At 34.4% G+C, this 22,640-nt stretch overlaps 1 protein-coding gene across 4 annotated transcripts in view; it reads left to right on the top strand.

The window, feature by feature from the left end:
- Positions 1 to 22,640, top strand: part of NME7 (NME/NM23 family member 7) — a 166,049-nt gene that overhangs the window by 43,377 nt on the left and 100,032 nt on the right. For all 4 annotated transcript variants that reach the window (XM_037740507.1, XM_017534098.2, XM_017534100.2 and 1 more), the window contains 4 exons: positions 1,017 to 1,124; positions 2,203 to 2,369; positions 14,758 to 14,868; positions 21,373 to 21,423. In XM_037740507.1, the coding sequence (XP_037596435.1) occupies positions 1,017 to 1,124; positions 2,203 to 2,369; positions 14,758 to 14,868; positions 21,373 to 21,423 (437 nt within the window). The remainder of the gene's footprint in view (positions 1 to 1,016; positions 1,125 to 2,202; positions 2,370 to 14,757; positions 14,869 to 21,372; positions 21,424 to 22,640) is intronic.

Genomic DNA, 22,640 nt, shown 5'->3' with positions numbered 1-22,640 from the left:
CTTAATAGTCAAGGAAAAAGAACCCACCTTTGACTTATTTTTTTCTTTCTGCTTTCTGTGGTAGCCCTAAGAATGTACTTCACATTCTTAGTGCCTCCAACTGGCAGCAACTTAAATGACGAAGGGTTCCAGCTGCTGTTCTCTGGAATCCATTGCTGCTTTTGTGCTGAGCACTTCCTTTCCAAAGGCTACTCCCAGCCAGTGATTGAGAGGAACAGGGATACTAAAGGTGGCCCCTCCCTATCCTTGGGAGTCACTTGGCCCTAGCACTTCTTGATAGGCTTACTAAGCCTTCTTTCTAGGGTATAGCAATCCAGGATGGCCCTGCCTAACATTCCTTGCCTCTCTCCACCACTGTGTCACATTCGCATTGTTTCTGTCAGCTTTTCTAGTCTTTTTGACTCCCTCCTCATTTTCTATTACAGGAATTTTCCTTAATGAAATTCTTGCATGTTCAATCTTGTCTTTGCATTTGTTTCTCAGAGGTCCTAGACTAACACATTATTTCTATAAAAAGATACTATCATATGAAATTACTAAGGAGAAAAAAGATGTTTGCTGTAATTTTAATGACGATATTCTTATATTACTAGATTCTAAAATTTAGGAAAGTCAAAACTTCATGTAATTGAGAGCTATCCTCAGAAATTTATTCTTATATTAGTTTATTAATCGTATGTAAACTTGCTTTCAGAAGGACTGTTACAATAGTAAAATCAGAAGCTCATTTTCTTAGAAAATGTTAATTCACTCAGGATGATGAGATGGCCGTACAGTAATAAGCAATCCATAGTCATCTTTGAGATGTCTAAGGATATTTAGTGAGAAATTAAAAGGAAGTATTTCTGAGTATGTGTTGATAACTGATATTTTGTTGAAAAGCAGAAAAAATCAATATAATAGGTTGAAGTAAGTTTGTTTCTTGCAAATTGGGAATTCTTGCTCTCATTTTGTGTGACTTATAGAAGAGTGCTTGTTCTTTATATGTTAGTGTTAAAATTCTTCTTTCTTTGCAGAATCATAGTGAAAGATTCGTTTTCATTGCAGAGTGGTATGATCCAAACGCTTCACTTCTTCGACGTTATGAGCTTTTATTTTACCCAGGGGATGGATCTGTTGAAATGGTAAATTAGCCTTTCTTTGTTTGAATGTTGGCAAAGGGGGTGAATGTGAGATAGGTAGAGGAATAGCATTGCCTTTTATATAATTGCCTTTTAAAAATACATTTATGTGTGTGTGTGTGTGTGTGTATGCATATATATGTGGAAATCCTTTTTTAAATATTTGTTGTAATTCCAATGTAAGGAGCTAACTTGTGCCTTTATTTTTAATGTCAAGAACAGGATTTTTTTTTGTCAAAAGACTGAAGTGGGGGCCGGGCGTGGTGGCTCACGCCTGTAATCCCAGCGCTTTGGGAGGCCGAGGTGGGTGGATTACTTGAGGTCAGAAGTTCGAGACCGGCCAACATGGTGAAACCCCATCTCTACTAAAAATACAAAAAATCAGCTGTGCGTGGTGGCATGTGCCTCTAATCCCAGCTACTCGGGAAGCTGAGGCAAGAGAATCACTTGGACTCAGGAGGTGGAGGTTGCAGTGAGCTGAGATCCCACTACTGCACCCCAGCCTGGGTGACAGAATGAAATTCTGTTTCAAAAAAAAAAAAAAGACTGAAGTAAGATTATTCATGTTTTGGATAAGAAATAACCAATAAGTGATTATGAATAAGGATTGGCATGGTCATAAATATGTCCTCATTATTGAAAGCTGTTATTGCTACAAAAAGTCAAATTAAAGAGGATCAGGCTAAAAGGGTTTTATTTCTTTGTGTCCCTTCATTGGGAACACTTTTAACAAGTGGATCTTTTCGGTATTGGGATTTTGTGTACACAAGAAAGCAGAAATTTGGGTGTATGACTCTTTAGCATTTTGTAAGGACTACTTTACTGAAATGATTTGGTAATAAATCTTTCTATTCAGGTTTTTAAAAGTATTAAATTTGTAATAAGAAGCTTTTATGTTATTTTATGGATTGAATTTGGAAATATGGGAGTTATTAAAAATATGATTTATATTTATAACAAAAAAACAGAATAACCTATATTTGATAAGACAGGATTAAGAATTATTTCTACCTTATGATAAGATTAACTTTCCTTATTAATAATTTTTTTTTGTTCATTACATTGTTGTTTCTGGTTCTAGCATGATGTAAAGAATCATCGCACCTTTTTAAAGCGGACCAAATATGATAACCTGCACTTGGAAGATTTATTTATAGGCAACAAAGTGAATGTCTTTTCTCGACAATTGGTATTGATTGACTATGGAGATCAATATACAGCTCGCCAGCTGGGAAGTAGGAAAGAAAAGTAAGAAAATAATTATATAATCTTTTTTCATTCTCTGACTTTAGGCCCAAAGTCAAGCAGAATTAAGATTGGGAGTGTTTAACCATATGAGGACAGATAGGACCTGGAAAATGGTTGTCTTCATTCTTTTTCTTTTTTTTTTTTTTTTAATTTAAAAAAATTGATAATATCATAGTTGTTTATGTCTCATCTGACTTAATTCATATTTATGTCTCCTGTGGCACTTAGCACATCTCCTTCCATAATGCAAGCACCTTCTCTGTGTTAGCTGAATGAATTAATAAATCACAATTTAAAATATATTATTTATTCTTTCCTTTTTCCATTTTCTCCCTGTTTTCAAATGATGATCTTTGATTTAGTTGACCAGGAAGTTTTTGTCTAGATTGTTTGTAACTAATGCTGTCTGTTCTTGAGCTTTGTTAACAGACATATATATCTAATAAATGTTGATCAACTGATCATTTGAAAAATGACAATATGAGTGTTGTAAAAATGAAAAAGGAAAGAAACCATATAAAGAAATGGTGATACAGGGAGACTGATCTCTCTTTTTTGTAATTGTATCCCTAAAAAGTGTTACAACGATACCTCAAACAGTAAATTATTCACAGAGTGTGACCCACAAAAGTTTTTAAGTAAATGAGTGAATAAATTGATGTCATCGAAATGTCTGGAGGTATGGTATTTCGAAGGAAGAGTTTCCCAATGGCTGGCATCCCCGCCTCTTTCTCTTCCTCCCACTGCATGTGGCTCGTTCTGTGGTTCTGTGAAAGAGAAACTGTAGCATGATGCCTCTACCTGTGTCTCTATTCTTCTCTCTATTGCTTACCAAAACTACATTCATCATTCATTTTCTATTTTGATTTAGAAGAGATACAGTCATCTGTAAAAGGGGCTAAGAAAAAAAAATAGAAGAGAAAGCTATTTAGAGATGCAATTGAAAGTTAGACTTACAGAAAACTAGGTCTTTTGATAATGTTTTTCTTCCGAATATTGATTTTCAGTATTAGCACAATGGCATTTTAATTTTCAGCCTCTACATTTATGAGTTTCAAGTTTCTGAGACTAGAATTAATTATATTCGAAGTGAAATTTTAATTCCTTTGTCATCTTTCTTGGCTCTGATTGCTGTAGCTTATATTTTATATGGTTTGGGGAGAATTTTTTTTTCCTGCAGAGTGATTGGTATTGTAATTAAAATAGGGCTTATTAGTAGAAGTTAAGACTGTGTGTATAAAAGGCTCCAAAAATGATTTAATTCAGTAGGAAAAACAAGTCAATCAAACAATTTTTTGAAATCTACTACTCAAATGATTAGCTGATTGCATAACATCTGAGTCACTCTCATAGTAACATGGTATCTCTTTCTGTGACTTTCATAGTCTTTCAATACAAGCGCTTTATAATTCTTGAGGTGATTGGATTCTCAGTGTGGCTGTTAGTACACAAATGGTGATGGATCAGAGGGGTGGTGAATGCCTCATAAAAAAGGAAGACCAAAGACTCCCTTTGAAACAGGACAAAAATTTCAGATATTAAATAGGGATCTTTTAATGTTATGAGATCTTATTTAAAAGTCTATGGGATTAAGGAAATGCCAACCATAATTCCTTTATTTAAAACTAATAAATATATGTAGCATTCGTTTATGGAGCACATACTATATGCCAGTCATTACAGTTCTCACTTTACATACACCTCAGTTCAAGACTACTTTATTTTATTATTATTATTTTTGAGGCAGGGTCTGCTGGCTCTGTCACTCAGGCTGAAGTGAAGTGGCATGATCATAGCTCACTGTAGCCTTGACTTCCCAGGCTCAAGTGATCCTCCCAGATCAGTCTCCTGGGTAGGTGGATCTACAGCCCTGCACCACTATGCCTGGCTAATTTTTTGGTATTTTGGTAGAGATGGGGTTTCGCCATCTTGCTTACGCTTGATGACTACTTTAAATATTTATTTAAACTAGCAAAATAAGTGACTTAGGGAGGCAGGGTTAAGAGTCTGACCTAATAAAAATAAAATTATAGCCATTAAAATTATAATTTATATGTTTTAATTCTGATTTGACAGAAGTGAATGTTGTTAAATCTATTTTATAGAATGGGTAAGTAACTTGTCCATAGTCACACAGCTAGAAAGTTAGGGGAAACCATGTTTTTTCTCGAAAATTCATTCTCTTTCTACTAAACCTCTAATTAATAGGGCAAATGCTGTTGAACGGGACTGATTTTAAAACAAGAGGAACAGAAGAATTCTATTTTAATATAAAGACAAATTTGAAGTATTTGGGCTTCATATAGTTAATGAAAATATATACAGTACATATTTTACTGACTCAAATTGATTCACCATTTTCTGTTATTACTCTTTCTTAACTCCATATGGGTTAGAAAATCCAGCAGCCATTTGGGTGATTTAAATAAATTTCTTAGAAACCCAAGAGTTTCAATAATGTATTGTTTTATTTAAATGACAAAAAGAAAAAATAGGGAAATATGTGTATATGTCTATCAGCATTCTACAGAAACACCTTCTGTTTAATAACTGACTTAGTCTAGTTCTCAGTTTGGTATATGTTGAGGAAAATTTATGAACTAATTACATTTTAAAGTCTTTTCTTTCTGTAATAAAGCTGGTAGTGAGGAGGATGGGTGAAATTGATCCCATGGAGCTTATCAGCTAACTGGGGAGCAGTTATCCAGATAATTTAATATAATTCAGTTTAACTCATGAACTAGCTTCAGCTTTCCAATTCCCTTTGACTGTAGAAATCTGACATTTAGTTTACATTCCTATCCTCTCTACATAAAGATCCTCTAATCAAATGAATAAAGGTTATAAGTTGTCAATGAATCAGTCTTTGATTTTAATTTTAGCTAGTAATCAATTGATGCTTTATGACTCTGTTGTTTAGATGTAGAGACACAATACAATTTGTGTCTTTCTAAAAATTTATTACCTCAAACCAGAAATAATTAAAAAGTTTTCATATGAAGAATCAATATATATATATGTATGTGTGTGCATGAATGATAGAGGAATTTTATATGAATAGGAAGCTATTCACCATGTGATAAATGAGGTATTAAATGTTTACTTTGATAGCTTTATAGCTGTAGTAAGAGGTTTATAAAAATTAATGAAAAATAATGCCAGTATCCTATTTAAAAATTCATTAATTTTAAGCACTGAGCCACATATTTACATTTAGCAGTCCCATTCCTTTTGAGTCTCAGCCAGAAAGCAAGCCATCTAATCAAATTAAAGGGAGAAAGGCATCACTAGGTTAGGGGAACAACGTTATAGTAATGCTAAATACATGAGATTCTTGAGCCCATCTTTTAACTTTCAGTGAAAGGAAGACCCTGAAATTTTTTAGAAGAAAACTTATGAAGTCAACTCTATGTATAATCTGTGATCCCAAAGTCTAAGCCCAAGTTATTTGAGGCTCCATAACAGCAGGAACTCAGTCACAGTATGCATTTTCCTGTCCTCTTGGAGATGTACTGAAATGGTATGTGGGTAAAAGACGATATTTTAGGTGAGACCTGTGCTTAGAAGGGGCTTAAGAATACTTCTCTTTGGAGGTAGGGAGATTGACCTAAATCACCTTTTGAGTTTTTAAATACAGCCCAATAATTCTAATGATTTGCTTAATTGATAATTTTTTAAAGGTACTGAAATAATACTTTATATATTTTCTAGACTTATGTGGTTTAACAATTCTTATGGATGAACGTACATTTTCTAATATTAGAATTTGACTTGTATGAACTATACATTTTTTCTATGTGAAGACTTGGTAATATTATCATATATATATTTGAAGAAATTTTATTGGGAGAAAATGTCATAAAATCTTGGCTGTATCAAGTTTGAAACAACCTCAGGGTTCAGGTATTATATACTTTAGCAGGATTATAGTATTGAAATATCAAAATTAATGTATGAATGAATTAAATACACTAAAATGTTAATAAATGCTAAAAATGTACCTCTTCCCTTCTTCTATCCCAACTGGGATAAATGAAGTTTAGAATACTTTAAAAATTATTCTTCTGTCTTCCCCTGGTTCTTATGGCACTTCACCACCTCTACCCCCATCCCTGCTTCTGTCTCTATCTCTCTGGCTCTTCTCAGAGTCATTCCTTCTCAGAGGCAAAAAAGACTCCTAGTATTCCCCAGGTTTCTGTTCATGGCCCTTTTTTTCTCATTATATATTCTCTCTCAGGGGATTCTGTGTACTCCATGACTTCAACAATGCATTGCTTTCCAAATTTGTGTCATCAGCCTAGCCGTAAAACCATATGTTTAAGCTTTTTCCTGAACCTTTCCATGTAAATTTTTCACAGGCACTGAAAAATCCAAAATTGAATTAATTAACAAATCTAAAATTGAATTAATTCTCTTTCTTTGAAAAGCCTACTTCTGTATTCACTAACACGACATTCACCTAATCACATACTTAGAAAATTGGTAGCTGTCCTTGAGCTCCATATTTATTTTATTCCTAAATCCACATGGGGACCTAATCTTACCAATTTACTTGTCTCCTTCATCAATCTCTCTTCTCTTTTATTATCTTTTTCATTCTTCCTTAAAACAGCTTCTTGTCATTTCTTGAGTTCAGTTAGTCTCCATTCTTCCCTCCAAATTACTAACTGATAAAGAACTAATGCAGGAGACAGAAGTAGATCAAAATATTAAGTATTAATTTTACTTAGGCTGTCTTGTGAAAGCTGTGTTTGAGAGTGGTTGAGGTTTTCTTTCTGTTCCTATTTTATTTATCAGTTACACTGATCTGGAACTTGAGGCCTGCCTGAGGGACAGGTGGATCTACAGAACAAACTGAGAGCACACTTGCCCAGAGTTCTCCTCCTGCCTCCCAGCCCATGGAGCACAGGAGAGAGAGCACAGGAGAGAGAGAAACAGGCTTCCACTGCAAGTGCTGCACTCTGACTCAGATGTGCTTAACATGTGAAAGCAGGAGAACAATATACTATCCCTTACTTGAAGGCCTGCAGGTCTGAGAGAAAAGAGGTAGGGCCACATGTAACCAGAAACCCTTAAATAGGGCAGACGTGGAAGAACAAATGGAAGAAGTAGAGAGAGAGAGCACTTTCTCATAGGAACGGGATAGAAGTCACTTTACTCATGAGGAGCAAGGGTACACGTTCCTAGTTGTTTTCTGGGTTTTATACCTTTAAGCCAATTGGCTGCCACACTCTAGTAGAATATGGCTACTTCTCGGGGAAGAGACCAGATGAATATTAGTTTGGTCTTGCTGTCACCTTGGGGAAATCATTCCCTCAATACCAATTACTGTTACTTTGTATATTGTCCTAGGACCAGTGGTAAATAGTTGAGTTTTGGCTGCTGAAAGGCATCCTAATGCATTAGAGGAATACCTTAGTTCAGTAACAAAGGCCTTGTTAAAAACTCACCCCTAATCTTTTTCTCATCTTTACATATCTATAGTATCATTGTCCAAGATGGCATACTGTTGATGATATGATAGACCCAACAACAGCGTAACTGCCTCCCAAATAATATATTGAAAAATGCTTTCCCAGTATTGAATTTGGGAGAAATTGAGATTTTTTTTTCTGTAAAATAAGATGAAATTCTGCCTTTCCATTCTATAATTCTCAGTCATATGGTTCTTGGTCATTTAACAGATTAGACTTGAATTTCCTTTTCAGCTCCAGCTTGAGCCATCTTTCCTTAGAAAGGGTTTGATTGGTAGTGTATTTGAGTTAATTAATATCTTTTTGCCATCTCTTTTAGACTTGCCCTGTTATGCCTTAGATATGTCTTATGTCTCTTGCAAATAGCATATAGGTTTTTTTTTTTAGAAAAATTAATCTGGAATCCTTATATTTTTATTGGTAAAGTTAGTACATGTATATTTACATATGCTGTGATTATTGGTATTTTTGTATATATTTCTGTTTTACTGTTTTCCTGTTTTTCTATTTTTTCTTCTTGCCTTTTCTTTGGATTAGAGAGATTATTCTTCCTCTTTTCAGTTTTTTTTTTTTTTTTTTTATATTTTTTTTTTTTTTTTTTGTTTTTTTTTTCTATCATATAGTTTGCTATTGAAGCTATAACAAATTACTACCAAGTCAGTCACTTAAACAATAAAAATTTATGATCTTACAGTTCTGTCAGAAGTCTAACCAGACCTCACCAGGTGAAGATCAGGTATTGATAAGGCTGCGTTTCTTTCTTGAGGCTCCAGGAAAGAATTGGTTTCCTTGCCTTTTCCCACCTCTTGAAGCCACCCACATTCCTTGGTTTGGGGCCATCTTTCTCCATCTTCAAAGCCAAAAATAGCAGGCTGAGTCCTCCTCACACCGACATCTGTCTGGTTCTCTGAAGCTAGGAAAGATTCTCTGATTTTAGGGACTTATGTGATGAGATTGGACCCATGAGAATAATCCAGAATAATCTCTGTCATCTCAAGACCTGTAATGTTAATCACATCTGCAAAGTCCTTTTTGCCAGGTGAGGAAACATATTTATAGGTTCTGGATATTAGGATGTGAAAATCTTTGGGGTTAGTATGATTCTGCCTACTATATTCTCTGTTGCTTTAGAGGTTATGTGATTTTATACTTATTCTTTATTGGTTAGCCTTGAAATTTTTTCATATATTTAACTTTAACAATAATATGACTCTCTCCCAAGTCATACAGTGAGTTTACGACACTTTAGCTTTAATCTTCTCTCTTAAACCTTATAGTTTTGTTATTATTGCAGTTGTTTTGGACATTTGTTTTTTTGCCTGCATGTTAGACATTCTTTTGTTTATTTATTTTGACACAAACAATATTTGCTTGGATTTACCTAAATATTTGTTCACCAATTCTTCTTGCATATCAACCTGTCCTTTTAGAATAATTTCACTTCTTGTTATCCTTCATTTCTTCGTTGTACTACTTGTTTCTTTTTAATCTGCACGTTTTTAATTTTACCCTCTTTCTTTAATGATACTATTGCTAGACAACAATTATAAGTTGATGGTTACTGACCAGTTTTCTTTATTCCCCTTTTCTGCTATCAGAAGTTTCAGAATTATATATCATATCAATTTTTAATATATGCAATTAAGGGTATAAATTGTCTTCTAAATACTGCTTATAAGCACATCCTATTTTTCATATGTAATTTTTATTGTTTGAAATATTTTTTACTTCTTTGGTTTATTATTTATTTAGGATTATGTTTATTTCCAACCATATGGAGATGTGTTTATTCTCTTTTTGTATTGGAATCTTGCTGAATTGCATGTGTCTAGAGGACATATTCTTCATGATTTTTGCATTTCAAACTGGTTGAGATTTGCCTCTAGCTTAGAATAGTCAATTGTTAATGATCTATGTGTGTTAGAAAAGAATGTTTAGGCTAGGTGTGGTGGCTCACAATTGCATTCCCAGCACTTTGGGAGGCTGAGGTGGGCAGATCACTTGAGATCAGGAGTTGGAGACTAGTCTGGTCAACATGGTGAAACCTTGTCTCTACTAAAAAATACAAAAATTAGCCAGGCGTGGTGGTGTGCGTGTGTTATCCCAGCTGCTCAGGAGGCTAAGGTGTGAGATTTGCTTGAACCCAGGAGGTGGAGGTTGCAGTGAGTTGAGATGGTGCCACTGCACTTCAGCCTGGGCAACCCAGCGAGACTCTCATCTCGGAAAAAAAGAAAAGAATAAAGAATGTTTAATCTGCAGTTGTTTTGTGTAGTTTATATATTCGTTCTTTAGGTCAAGTCTGTGAATTAAGATGTTCAAATCTTTCACATGTTTACTGATTTTGGAGCAGCTTATTCTATCAATTGCCAAGGTTTTGTTAAAATTTCCTAATGTAATTATCATTTGTCTATTTCCTCTTGTAGTTATGTTAGCCTTTATAATTTTAAGGGTATGTTACTAGGTGATTTAAATTGTTATATATTCTTGGTAAATTGAATCTTTTATTATTATGAAGAGTCTATCTTTATCTCTACCAATGCTTTTTGCCTTAAAGCCTACTTTCTCTGATATTAATTTGGCTGTACTGGCTTTCTTTTAGTTAACATTCGCATGGTATACTTTTTCGGTTCTTTCTATTTTAGATTTGCAGTATTCTATTGTAAGTGTGCCTTTCATTAGTTGTTGGTTTGTTTTTTATATCTTTTTTTTTTAAACTTTAAGTTCCCGGATACACGTGCGGAATATGCAGATTTGTTACATAGTATACATGTGCCATGGTGGTTTGCTGCATCTATCAACTCGTCATCTAGGTTTTAAAATCCAATCAGATTATTCTTTAAAAAAATTTTTTTAGCAGTACAGTTTTATAACCTGCATCTACTGTAGGGCACTTATTTGTAATGTAACTACTAATATACTTAGGTTTAACTCTGCCATCTTATCTTGAGCTTTCATCTTCTGCCTGTTTTATTATCTTACTTTTGGTTGTTTGGATTGCTTTTGGATTTTTTAAATCTTTTTTTCTATATACAGTTAGTATTTATGCTAGAAACTACAATATGCATACTTAACTTGGTAAAGCTTAAATGTAATTAATACTTTCATCTTCCTTTTTGAAAATCTAAGAATCTCAGAAGACTTAAATCAATTTTTGTTAGGATTTTTGCTGAATTATATGCTGTTTTTGCTGTTATTTTTTTTTTTTTCCCCAGAAACCCAATGCTTTACTATTAGTGTTTAATGTAATCAGTATTCATTTAGGTTTCCTCACTTTTTATCCTTTTTATCATCTCAAACATTCTGTTTGGGATTATTTTACCTTTGCTTAAATTACATTTTAAAAACATAATTTCCTTTTGAGTATGTTTACTGATAGAAAACTCTTTCACTTTGCAATCATCTGAAAATGTCTTTATTTCACTTATATTCATGAAAGTATTTTCTTATCTCTGTTATATCTTTTTGTTTCTCTGTGCTTCATTCCAAATTTGCTCAGAATTCTTTCTCTGTCAAACCCTTTATCTAGTTCTTATTTTCGTTATTGTATTTTCGTCATAAGATATTCTAATATGTTCTTTTTCAGATCTACTTATTCAGTTTTATAGCTTATAGTTTTCTATTGCCTGATATTTTGTAGCTTGTCTTTTAGTCCTTTAACCATAGTTTGCATGGATATTTTACAGTCTTTATCTGATTATCCTAGTGTCTGAAGTATTTGTGGGTCTCTCTTCTATTGTTTTTCCTGGTTTTCTGTCATGTTGGCCTTTTCCCTGTCTGTGTGTATGTGTGTGTGGTTATTTTTGTGTAGTATGATTGCCATGTGTGTATGTGTGGGTGTATTGCATGTATACATATAATATATGTGTGATATGCATTTTCATATGAATTATTTGAGGTACAGGATGACATTACTTCTCGGAAGGAATTAATTGTCTTTACTTCTGTCTTTTTCCTGGAGGCATTAGCAGTCTGTATGACCGTTACCCAAGTTCAAAAATTGTAAGTTTTGAGACTGCCTAGATGAACTTGTATTGCCATTTAAGACCTGGTTCTTTCTGATTCGCCCTAAGTGGGTATAGCCTTTGGACCCAAATTGTTTTAGGAAGGATCATCTCTTGGGTACTGTTCCCTGTTCCCAATGATGTATTACAAATCAAAGTTCAGATTTTCCAGATAGGCAATGCTGTGAAGTCAAAAACAACTTTCATTCTTACTTTTCTAGGTCCCTGGTTTTTTTTTTTTTTTTACATTTGTCTCAGTAATTATTTATGATCTAGTCAATTTATCTTCAATTTAAAAAAGATTTTAAAAAATATCAATGTTTTTAGTTTTGGGTGGAAGAATTGTTCTGAATAATTTTGCTATTGTTGCCAAGCAAAAGTCTTGGCTCACTGAATTTTCCTCCAAATTACAGGTGCCTCATTTGAGACAGTTTTCCTTTATCCATGGGGCAAACACACACTTTATGCTTGTAAGGAAGGCATGAGAAAAACTGTAAATTTAGCCTTGGTGTTTAGAATAGGTTTTTATATACTTAAGACAAAGAATGAATACCTTTTAGAATACTTATATAAATTAAAGTTTACACATTTATTCTTTTTCTTTCATCAATGGCATTTAAAGAGTCCATAGCACTGTACTATCTAAGACTTTATTATATAGCAATAGCACTATACTATCTAGGACATTTATTGTGCAGCAATCAGTCATCTTTCTCAGCAACATTTGTGGTGATTTTTGCTCAGAACCCGATGGTACATGAAGACATTTATTGCTTAGCTCTATGAGAATTGTTATTTTCTAAAAATCTATATCCTGAGTTTGTGAAGGGTGGCCAAACTCTTTTTTCACAAGAAGCAGTTACTGTGTATTGCTAAGAAGTTTTGATCTTAAACAGTGTTTTTTATAATTTTTTGTTTTCTTTTGAGAGTATGTCATGCTGCATCTTATAGCTCTTGCCTCAGTGCAGGCAAGAGGATTACTAAGTGGTAGACTGTTACACTGATGGCTCTCAATAAATCATACCTCATGGTCTTCTCTCACAATGACTCTGAGCTTGACCATGTGACTTGTATTGGCCAAAGAGATGTCAGCAAACATGACTCAAGGGGATACTTGATAATTGCCTGTACATTGCTTGCTGTGTGGTGGTATTTGAAGGGGCCCGGTCTAGCTTCCTTAAGGACCACAGGAAAGAAAAGCCTAGTTGTCTCAGCTGAGTACAGCCCCCAGCTGACCCACCAGCTAAATACGGCTGCATGAATGATCCTACGGGAACAGCCTACTTACAGAACCTTGAGAAATTATTGTTTTACGCCACTACATATTTAGATGGTTTGTTATGCAGTTACAGATAACAGAGACACTGTTGATGTATCTTTGTCCTACTATTGTTTCTTCATGTGCTATCTTTATTTTTAAATTAACACAGATGATGCCCAATATCTGTCTTATTTTCCCTCCAAAATACAATTTACTTATTACTTACTGAAAATTTAAGCAGCAAAGACATGACAGAGGAATTTATTTAGCGTTGTTAATCATATAATCAATGCTTTGTCTCTTGTAGGTATTTAAGAAAAAATGAAATTACATCTTGTTTGTCAATTTTAGACTTTTCACATTGCTTCTTGTTTATAGACACTGATGACTACTGCTATGTTTTATACTTTCTTCAAGAGATATGGTTAGTGAAAGGTTCTTCTAGAATTTACCATAAACAGTTTATAGGTTAGTTTGTCTTAAAGTATTTAAATAATATGAATTAAAAAGTGAAGAGTTTTAAGTATGGTTTCAATGAAGCCAGACAATATAAAGTAATATAACTGACTCATCTGCTTTAAAATAAAGAAAAAGATTATCTGGTATAATTTACAATAAGATGAATAATTTCTTTTGTTATTACAGTTTTAATTCTCAGCTGTAAGCTATATCCAATTTAAGTAAGGATATTTGAATGTTATCCTGAGCTAAGTTTGTCTTATTGGTGAAAAAAAAATCCAACAATGAAAAGACCAACTATTCTCCTTTTATGGAATCCTTGAATTAATGCCATTGTTATCAGAATGTTGCAAATGCAGAGGAGAAAGTGACAGCAATTCTTTATCACAAAAGATGAATTCCTCCAGCTAATATGGTTTTTATGCTGCATTTGCAAATATTATTCTTGAGGATTTGGCGATGATGACCCCTTTTAACAGTATTAAAATGCTGTTGATCAGCTGTGTGACCTTTGGCATGTTACCTTGGTAGGCCTACTTTCCTCATCAGTAAAATGAGGACACTCAGGTGATCTTCATCTCCAAATTTCTCTTACTTCTGAATCTTCAGAGTGGGAGAATGCATTGTTCCGATCTCTTGGAGAAGAACATGATTTTAAAAGTTAGCATGTTGTTATCTGTTCATATACATTGTTGTATGAGAAGACGTGGTTCTTCACGCAATCACCCATGTTATGAATAAAGAGTCAATAGAAGAATTTATAATTATTTCCAAATCAATGTTGAACTGACTATATAGCATACAGATGTTGAAGTCTAAGAGACTGAAAACCAGGCTCATAATATATTAAATGCAACTTTTTGGAGATTAGTCCTTCGTGTAAAATGTATTCTAAGAAATGGAAATTCTAAATGCCTGTGTTTTCTCATTTGGGCATATTAAAAACAACAATGCTTTTTTTCCCCTAAGCTCCCCCCTCTCCCGAGCTTGGTATCTAATTTTGATGTTCATGGGAAAAATATTAAGCTTTTTATAAGTTTTTAAGAGATGTCTTTAATATACTTCTCTATATAATTAACTTCAAATTTTGATGATCTGGGATAATTGTTGAGGTAACTACCACTGCTTGGGAATTATAAATAAAAACTGTTGAGCTATTTTTATTTGCAAACCTGTTCTTTGTTTTCTTATAGAACACTAGCCCTAATTAAACCAGATGCAATATCAAAGGCTGGAGAAATAATTGAAATAATAAACAAAGCTGGATTTACTATAACAAAACTCAAAATGATGATGCTTTCAAGGTAACTTATCATTTTCAGTTATGTAATGTTTGATTCATTTTTAAAAAATCATTTTCTATCTTTCATGTCATTATTTAAAATAAAAAACCTCCTGCTGAATGACAGAGAATAGAATATGAACCTTATCAAAATGAGAACTGATAGGAGTTCATCTAAAATGTTACTGGCAAAGCTAGCTCCCCAAAAGATGGAATCTTTCCCGATTCAGTGTTATGAAACCCATACACAAAATCGAAAGTGAATATCAAGCAGTGCAGGCTTCATTCAGTGCCCATGGAATTGAGAAACAGGAGCATGGCTCACAAATCAACTTCTCAACTAGTGAGGGGTGAGGGTGTTAAAATAAAAGATTTCTCTGATAAAGGACATTAAAAGCAAGAGGAGCAATACGATGTCTTTTCTGGAAACTGGTGGTGAACTTCCACTAGTTTCATAGTTGGTGGTGAATCAGAGTGCTGCCTTCCTTTTTGTCTTTTTGTGGCCTCTTCCGGTCACTGTCACGGCAATTTGCATCAGTCATAGTGCTGGTGGGAGTGTCACATAGCAGGAAAATCAAATTATAATGAAGCCCGAGGTCTTTTTGATGTGATTTGGTTGCCTATCTTGGTTCTAACCAGCTTCAACTGGTCTGGTTGTAAAGGGAACTTTTTATTGCACAAGTGCTGTTTCTTAAAGATAAGTAGAATTAGGACAGGGTAGAAATTCAGCTGTCATGTAGGCATTACACCAGGCAACAAAAAGAAGAAGAAGAAAGAAAAGAACAATAAGACAAGTAATCAGATGCATAAATAACCACTGAAGCCTAAGTAATTAGGAGTTGTCAAATTATGCATGCCTCGTTTAACTATTTATTGTCTTTCAAAACCTCATCTGCTTTTATAACACCAATGCCTAATAATTATAATCTCTTCTTAATATAGAAGGATAACACACTGTATAAAATTAATAGAGGAAATGAATGTCTGATTATTTGACAAGAAGATGTTGAGATTTCCAAAGATGATATATTTGGAAATGTTTGCATTTAGCTCTTCTTATTACAAATAATAGGTAAATATGCCTATTTATTTATTTTTTAAATATACCTATCTAAAAAGCAATCCAATCTATTTGACCAGATATTTTCTAAGTTATTTAGTGAAAATGAGACTTACACATTCAATTTAGCCCTTTCTATCATGAAGTAAGTAACTCTAACCCCATGCTAAAATTGTATTTCTATTGTGAGAATGGCAAGGAGAATAGTAACAATGTACAAATGAAGAATAGAAGATAGGGAAAGCCTTCTCTTCAGTTTTTTTAATAGATCCTTTGGGAAAAAAACCTAATGATTTTTCCATGATACTGGACACTTGTTTTAAAAAATTTCCTACCAAGTAGACAAAGCAAAGACTGAAACATTCTGGAAGATGAGCATAGGGCAGAGGACTTTATTTCCTGGGATCACACTCTGGTTGGCTGAGTGTAACACAGTAGCCCAGAGTGTCTCTAGGGACGCGAGTTAGGCAGACCTGGCTCCAATAGTGTTCTTATGTTTCTCCACTAGTTTTTGTTTGTTTTTGGTCAGGTGTCTTCTTTATGCTTCAAGAAATCGTTCATTTCTTAATTTATTCATTTCTGGTCGGTTGCATTTTTGTTTCTGTGAAAGCACGGACAGTGGGGAGCAGTAGACATTCAAGTCAGCTTCAATACGTCTGATTCTGAGAAACTAACAAAACAGCCTCCATTTTACCCTGACAATGACATGTTTAATTAGAATTTTTCCCTTATGTATGATCTCGTAGTTTACATATTTTCTAGAGAGACAGGTGGCTTACATTTCAGAGCACAGTATATAGAGCAGATTGCTTGTAACTGTGCCACTTACTAGGTGTGTGACTGAACAATTTACCACTGTGCTTATTTCTTCATTTGCAAAATGGGAGTTATAATAGTATCTATCTCATAAAGTTGTTGTGAGGGTTATGTGAGTTTAGTGTCTCTATACTTCCAGTGTTTGATAACTTGGTGTCCAACTTCCTGTGATAAAGATGCTACTTGTTTTTCATAATGGCCCTGTAGCACATGAAGAAAGATGCCAAAACCAGTGAATGCTTCAAGAGTACCATAGGATGTACATTTGCTAGTTTCTTTGAAACCGTAAGTCTTGTTAATTCCATCCATGCTAACTTATGAAACAGTTCCTTCTTTGGAGTACCACAGATGCATGCCCTTCTAATTACTTGTCCACACACCCATTCATTTTTTGTTATGCACTTCCTTTTCTCATAGTCTTCTGACCACACATCTCTTACCAAACCATTTTCCCTGGCGCCTCTGGAAATCAAGTTTCATTGTGAAGAAATAGCCCTGTGTGCACAGTGTCTTAACAGAGTGTATCCTCGCACCCCACATTTTTACTTTAGTTGAAATCTGACCCTTCTCTAGGGACTTCCCTTTCCTTTTAGCGCTGAAGGCTGCTCACTCATAAATGTTTCTTATGTGACAGGATCATTATACAGCGTCAGTGTTTTAGTTCTCTCCTAAAAATCTCTACTCTTCCTCATCCTTGGAAATTTGTGATATTTAGCTGTATTACCATCCACTGAGCCTCTTTCCATTCTGCAGTTCACAAACTCCACATTTGTTAAAGATTTGGGTACTTTGTTTATAGTCTCTTTCTACTCCACTGTCTCCTGACAGTTGGGGTGACTTCTTCAACATCTCTGTGAGTGATCATCCAGGGCTCTAGCTCTATAGACCATTTTCTTCCCCATCTCAGTGACTGTCACCATGATTTCAATTAAGTATTCCTCCAGATTGTATGCTTTTTGTCACCATGATTTCAATTAAGTATTCCTCCAGATTGTATGCTTTTTTTTTTTTTTAAGAATCATGGTCTTGCTATGTTGCCCAGGCTAGTCTCAAATTGGCCTCAAGTGAGTCTCCTTCCCTGTACTCCCAAAGTGCTAGAATTACAGGCATGAGCCACTGCATCCAGCTTGTGTATGTTCTTTTCTTTATAACTTTACCTGAGTAGTGCCATCCATGTCCAGTCATCACCTACCACTTACTTATAGGTGAATTCCAAATACATCTCAGTCTTGACTTCTCTCTACAACTGTCAATCTGAAAGTGATCCTAGATTCATCTTGCTGCTCCCCCATTCCTCATACTTGCCTGATATGTAGGTCTTTTTACTTCTGTTTTCTCTGTATCTCTGGGAGCCATTCTCTCCTTATAATTCCTATTTCAGCCCCTTAGTTTAGGCATTTTATAGGCTCATAATCAGGCTCTCAGAGTATCAAAATAAGCTACTGACTGATTGTCTACTTCTAGACTTGCTACCTTCTATTCCTTGGTGGGTCATTTCCTACCTCAGGATTGTTCCATGCCATTTTCTTATTGCCATTAGAATGAACCTTACACAATGAAAATTTTAACGTGCTACCATTCCCTTCCTTAAATCCATCACTGGTTTCCCATCTGCAGGAAAAAATGGACAAGCAGGCAAGCTCTTTGATGGAATATAAAAGACTCTTAAGTCATTTGGACTCACCTACCATGATGACTCTAAGAGGATATTAGGTTTCAGTTCCCTGAATATGCTGAGCTTTATCACATCTCAGTTCTCTTGTACATAATTTTGAACTGTTTTGAATGCTCTGCCTTGTCTTCTGTCTTGCCCCTTCCTATTCGTCATTCAGAACCAACTCAAATATCTCATGAAAATTAATTCCTGAGAAAACTTAACTGCTTATCTATTCATTCATACCACTTCATATATTTTTATTGTTGAGTTTGGGGTTTCATCCAATTTATAAGCTAGGAAGTTAGTCTATAACTCTTCCATGGATGTTAGCAGATGACATGAGACTTCTGGGTCAGAGACAAAGGACTTTATTATGGTAGAGCAAGCAGCATGAGCATTGAGTATATAGTGGTTTCCCTTGCCTCCATATCCTGTAGGAATAAAATGACTTAGGCCCAGTTGTATACTGTGTACATAGAGGGTTGTGTTGCATCACAACTGAGGAGGAGTCAACCTGGGTTACCGACCTGGGCTATCCATTAGCAAGCAATAAACAAGCGTGGTCTTTTTACTGAATAGAGTATTTACCTTATCCCTCAAGTTTGCTTGTTGCAAACACGACCCTGAGAAATGATGACGATAAAGATCAGTCAGGTCCTTGTGTTCTTCGCATACCCAGTAAGACAAGTTAGAAGTGTGCGAGAAACTCACATGGAGGAATTTCTCACAATGTATGAATCTTTTCTAAAATTGTTTGTTCAAATGTCAGTTTCTCCATGATGACAATATCCAGAAGTCAGCAGCTGAGTTCTGTATAAGTTTGTATTTCTAGTCCTTGGAGCGGTGCCTCAGTCAAGGTAGGCATTAAGCAAATATTTTTTGGAAGAGTTAATGGATAGATCTTTGTGAAATAATGGTTTGTTTCTTCATAAAAACAAAACAGTGACAAAAAACTTCTCTAGATAGTGATTCACTTATTAATACCTATCTCCTTCTAAACCTTTTAAGCAAAGAATTAGAAAAGAATGATGGGAAAAAAACTTATGAACTCTCATCCTGCTTTCAGTTTTAGATTTGGAATGGATATAACTATGGAATCAGGGACATGTGGATGAAAACAATGAAACATTTTTAGTAAAGGAGTGAGGTTTTTCTTTTCAATGATATTAAAAATTATGGTTGTTTTTTCCTTTCTTGTAGTTCAGTTTTTTTGTGTGTTTGAAAAGTTTAGAATTGATTATTTTGGTATTCTTCTGCTAACTCTTCTAATTTACTCTCTATGTGAGTTTTTCAGTCATTCAGTTTTACCCCGTTTTACACTGTAATGCAATATATACGTATCTCTTTTTTTGTGAGTTTTCTCTTTACCCTCTAGAATGTTGTTCTGCAGTTAGAAGTAGAAAGCATAAGCAGTGAGAGATTTGCAATCTGAGAGATTTGGGTTCAAATCTTCTTGTCTTGTGCTCACTAGCTTTGTGACCTGGGCAAATTATATAACTATGCCGGACTTTATTCTTTTCATATGTAAAATGAAGGTGATCACACCATTTCAATATACCGTTGTGAGGAATAAATATAATAATTTAATCATGGCTATAATTGACTCTAGAAAAAATTGATTTTTTTTTCTCCTCCTCATGTCTTGGGAGGAATTTTATTCTCTGTATTGCCATTACATATTTCAAAATCTCTTCACAGCCAAAGGAATGTTTAAGTACATTTGGTTAGAATGAGAGTATGTCTGATATAACTTGTTATATAAATTCATTTTATAGTATGCTGATAAAATCTTAAAAGCAATGCATACCAAATTAAGTCTCAAGACTGAAAGATTGATTCTTTGCTAGGGAGCACTTTCCAGCTTTAAAAGTAGTTGATATTTACGTGTATTTGTCACATATTGTGAACTCAGTTCAAAGCCTTTAAGAAAACTACACAATTTTAAGAGAGACACCTGGTTTGCCTTAATGAAAAGGTTTTTAGACTTTTAGCTAATCAGCTTAAAGTGCATTATTCTTTTATTGCCTCTGTAGATATTCTTTAATGGTAATATAAATGTAAAAAGTGAATCCCTGTTACTATTAATAAACTCTGAGATCTAAATGTTTCCATATTCTCCCCCTTTTTTAGTGATATCAGTTAAAGCATTAGTAACCAATAAAATAAAAACAAATTAATATACATAATTTCTCAGGCAGCTTTTAAAAACAGAACTGCATAGTCTTTCCTTTGGAGATACCTAGCTAAGAAAAAAATGCTATAAACATTAAATTAAAATTCTAGCCCAAAGTCTTAATGTGGGAGAAAGTGACAAATTTTCAATTAGAAGATGGCTTTGCGTTTTTTGATGCAACTTGTTTAGACTTTAAAGAACAAATATTCTTGTTGGTCAAATATTAACCTTTGTTTCTAGAATGTTCAGGATGCTGTGAAAAAGAAGGTAGATGAGGCCAGGTGAGGTGGCTCACTCCTGTAATCCCAGCACTTTGAGAGACCAAGGCAGGTGGATCACCTGAGATCAGGAGTTAGAGACCAGCCTGGCCAACATGGTGAAACCCCATATCTACTAAAAGTACAAAGATTAGTTGGGCGTGGTGGCACACACCTGTAATTCCAGCTAGTGGGGAGGCTGAGGCAAGAGAACTTCTTGAACCCAGGAGGCGGAGGTTGTAGTGAGTGCTGAGATCATGCCGCTGAACTCCAGCCTGGGTGACTCCATCTAAAAAACAAAAACAAAAAAGATGATAAATGATATGTAACATAAGTAGAAAAGTAAATATTGCTTTTTACATTCGTTTTAATTTACATAGATGTTACTCATACTTCCAAAATATTTAAAAAGAGAGACTTTGACAGAATATTTTGCTAAAAAATTATTCAAATATAAATAAGTATAAATAGAGAGGATTTTATTTTATTTTGTTAATGTAAACTAAAATAATGAAGATTTTCTTTTATAATTCGTAACTATTCTCATTTTGATTATTTTATAGGAAAGAAGCATTGGATTTTCACGTAGATCATCAATCAAGGCCCTTTTACAAGTAGGTCCTTAATTTGGGAATTAGTGGTATATAAAGGGGGATATCCTAGAAAACTAAGGAGTTACATTTAAAAAATTTATTACATGAGAATAATCTGTCAAAAGGACCATAGCAACATCTTGCAACCGCACAGAAATCTTTTCAAAGAATCATATTCTCTGTCTTTTTATTAAGAATTCCTATATTTTATCATTAAAAATCTTTAATCAGTTGCAAATAGGAGGATTTGTTTACATTACAAGAAGGATAACTTTTAAATTTTTTGGTTGATTAAAAATGGAGTGATAATTATATTTGATGTTGAATATTTTTGTTGTGCCTTTGTGCTTGTGGGGTTTTTAATTTATTTAATTATTATTTTTCATGTTAACTTTTACTTTAGGTTCAGGGGGTACATGTGCTGGTTTGCTACCTGTGTATATTGTGTGATGCTGAGGTTTTGGGTTCAAATGATCCTATTACCCAGGTACTGAGCATAATACCTGATAGTTTTTCAACCCTTGCTCCCTTCCCTCCCTCCTACTCTAGCAGTTCCCAGTATCTATGGTTGCCATCAGTAGATATTATTGTCCATGTGTACCCATTATTTAGTTCCCACTTATAAGTAAGAACATGTGGTATTTGGTTTTCTGTTCTGCATTAATTTGCTTAGGATAATGGCCTCCATCTCCATTCATGTTGCTGCAGAGGCCATGATTTCATTCTTTTTTAATAGCAGCATGGTATTCCATGGTGTATATGTACCACATTTTCTTTATCCAGTTCACCACGGATGGCTTCTTAGGTTGATTCCATGTCTTTGCTGTTGTATGTAGTGCTACAATGAACAGGCAAGTGCATGTATCTTTTTGGCAGAAAGATTTGTTTTCTTTTGGATATATATCAGTAATGGGATTTCAGGGTCAAATGGCAGTTCTGTTTTATGTCCCTTGAAAAATCTCCAAACTGTTTTCTACAGTGGCTGAGGTACTAATTTGCATTCCCATCAACAGTGTATGTGTTCCCTTTCTCTACAGCCTTGACAGCATCTGTTGTTTTTTTGAACTTTTAAAAAAATAAATTCAACTTTTATTATCGATACAGGAAGTACATGTACAGATTTGTTACATGGGAATATTGTGTGATGCTGAGTATGGATCCTATCCTCCAGGTAGTTAAGCATAGTACCCAGTAGGTAGTTATTCAAACCACCTCCATCTCCCCTCTAGTGGTCTGCA

Source organism: Cebus imitator, unplaced genomic scaffold (assembly GCF_001604975.1).
Source record: "Cebus imitator isolate Cc_AM_T3 unplaced genomic scaffold, Cebus_imitator-1.0 Scaffold84, whole genome shotgun sequence".
Taxonomy (NCBI): domain Eukaryota; kingdom Metazoa; phylum Chordata; class Mammalia; order Primates; family Cebidae; genus Cebus; species Cebus imitator.
Note: the sequence above shows the minus strand (reverse complement) of the source record. Positions and strands in the feature narration are given on the sequence as shown.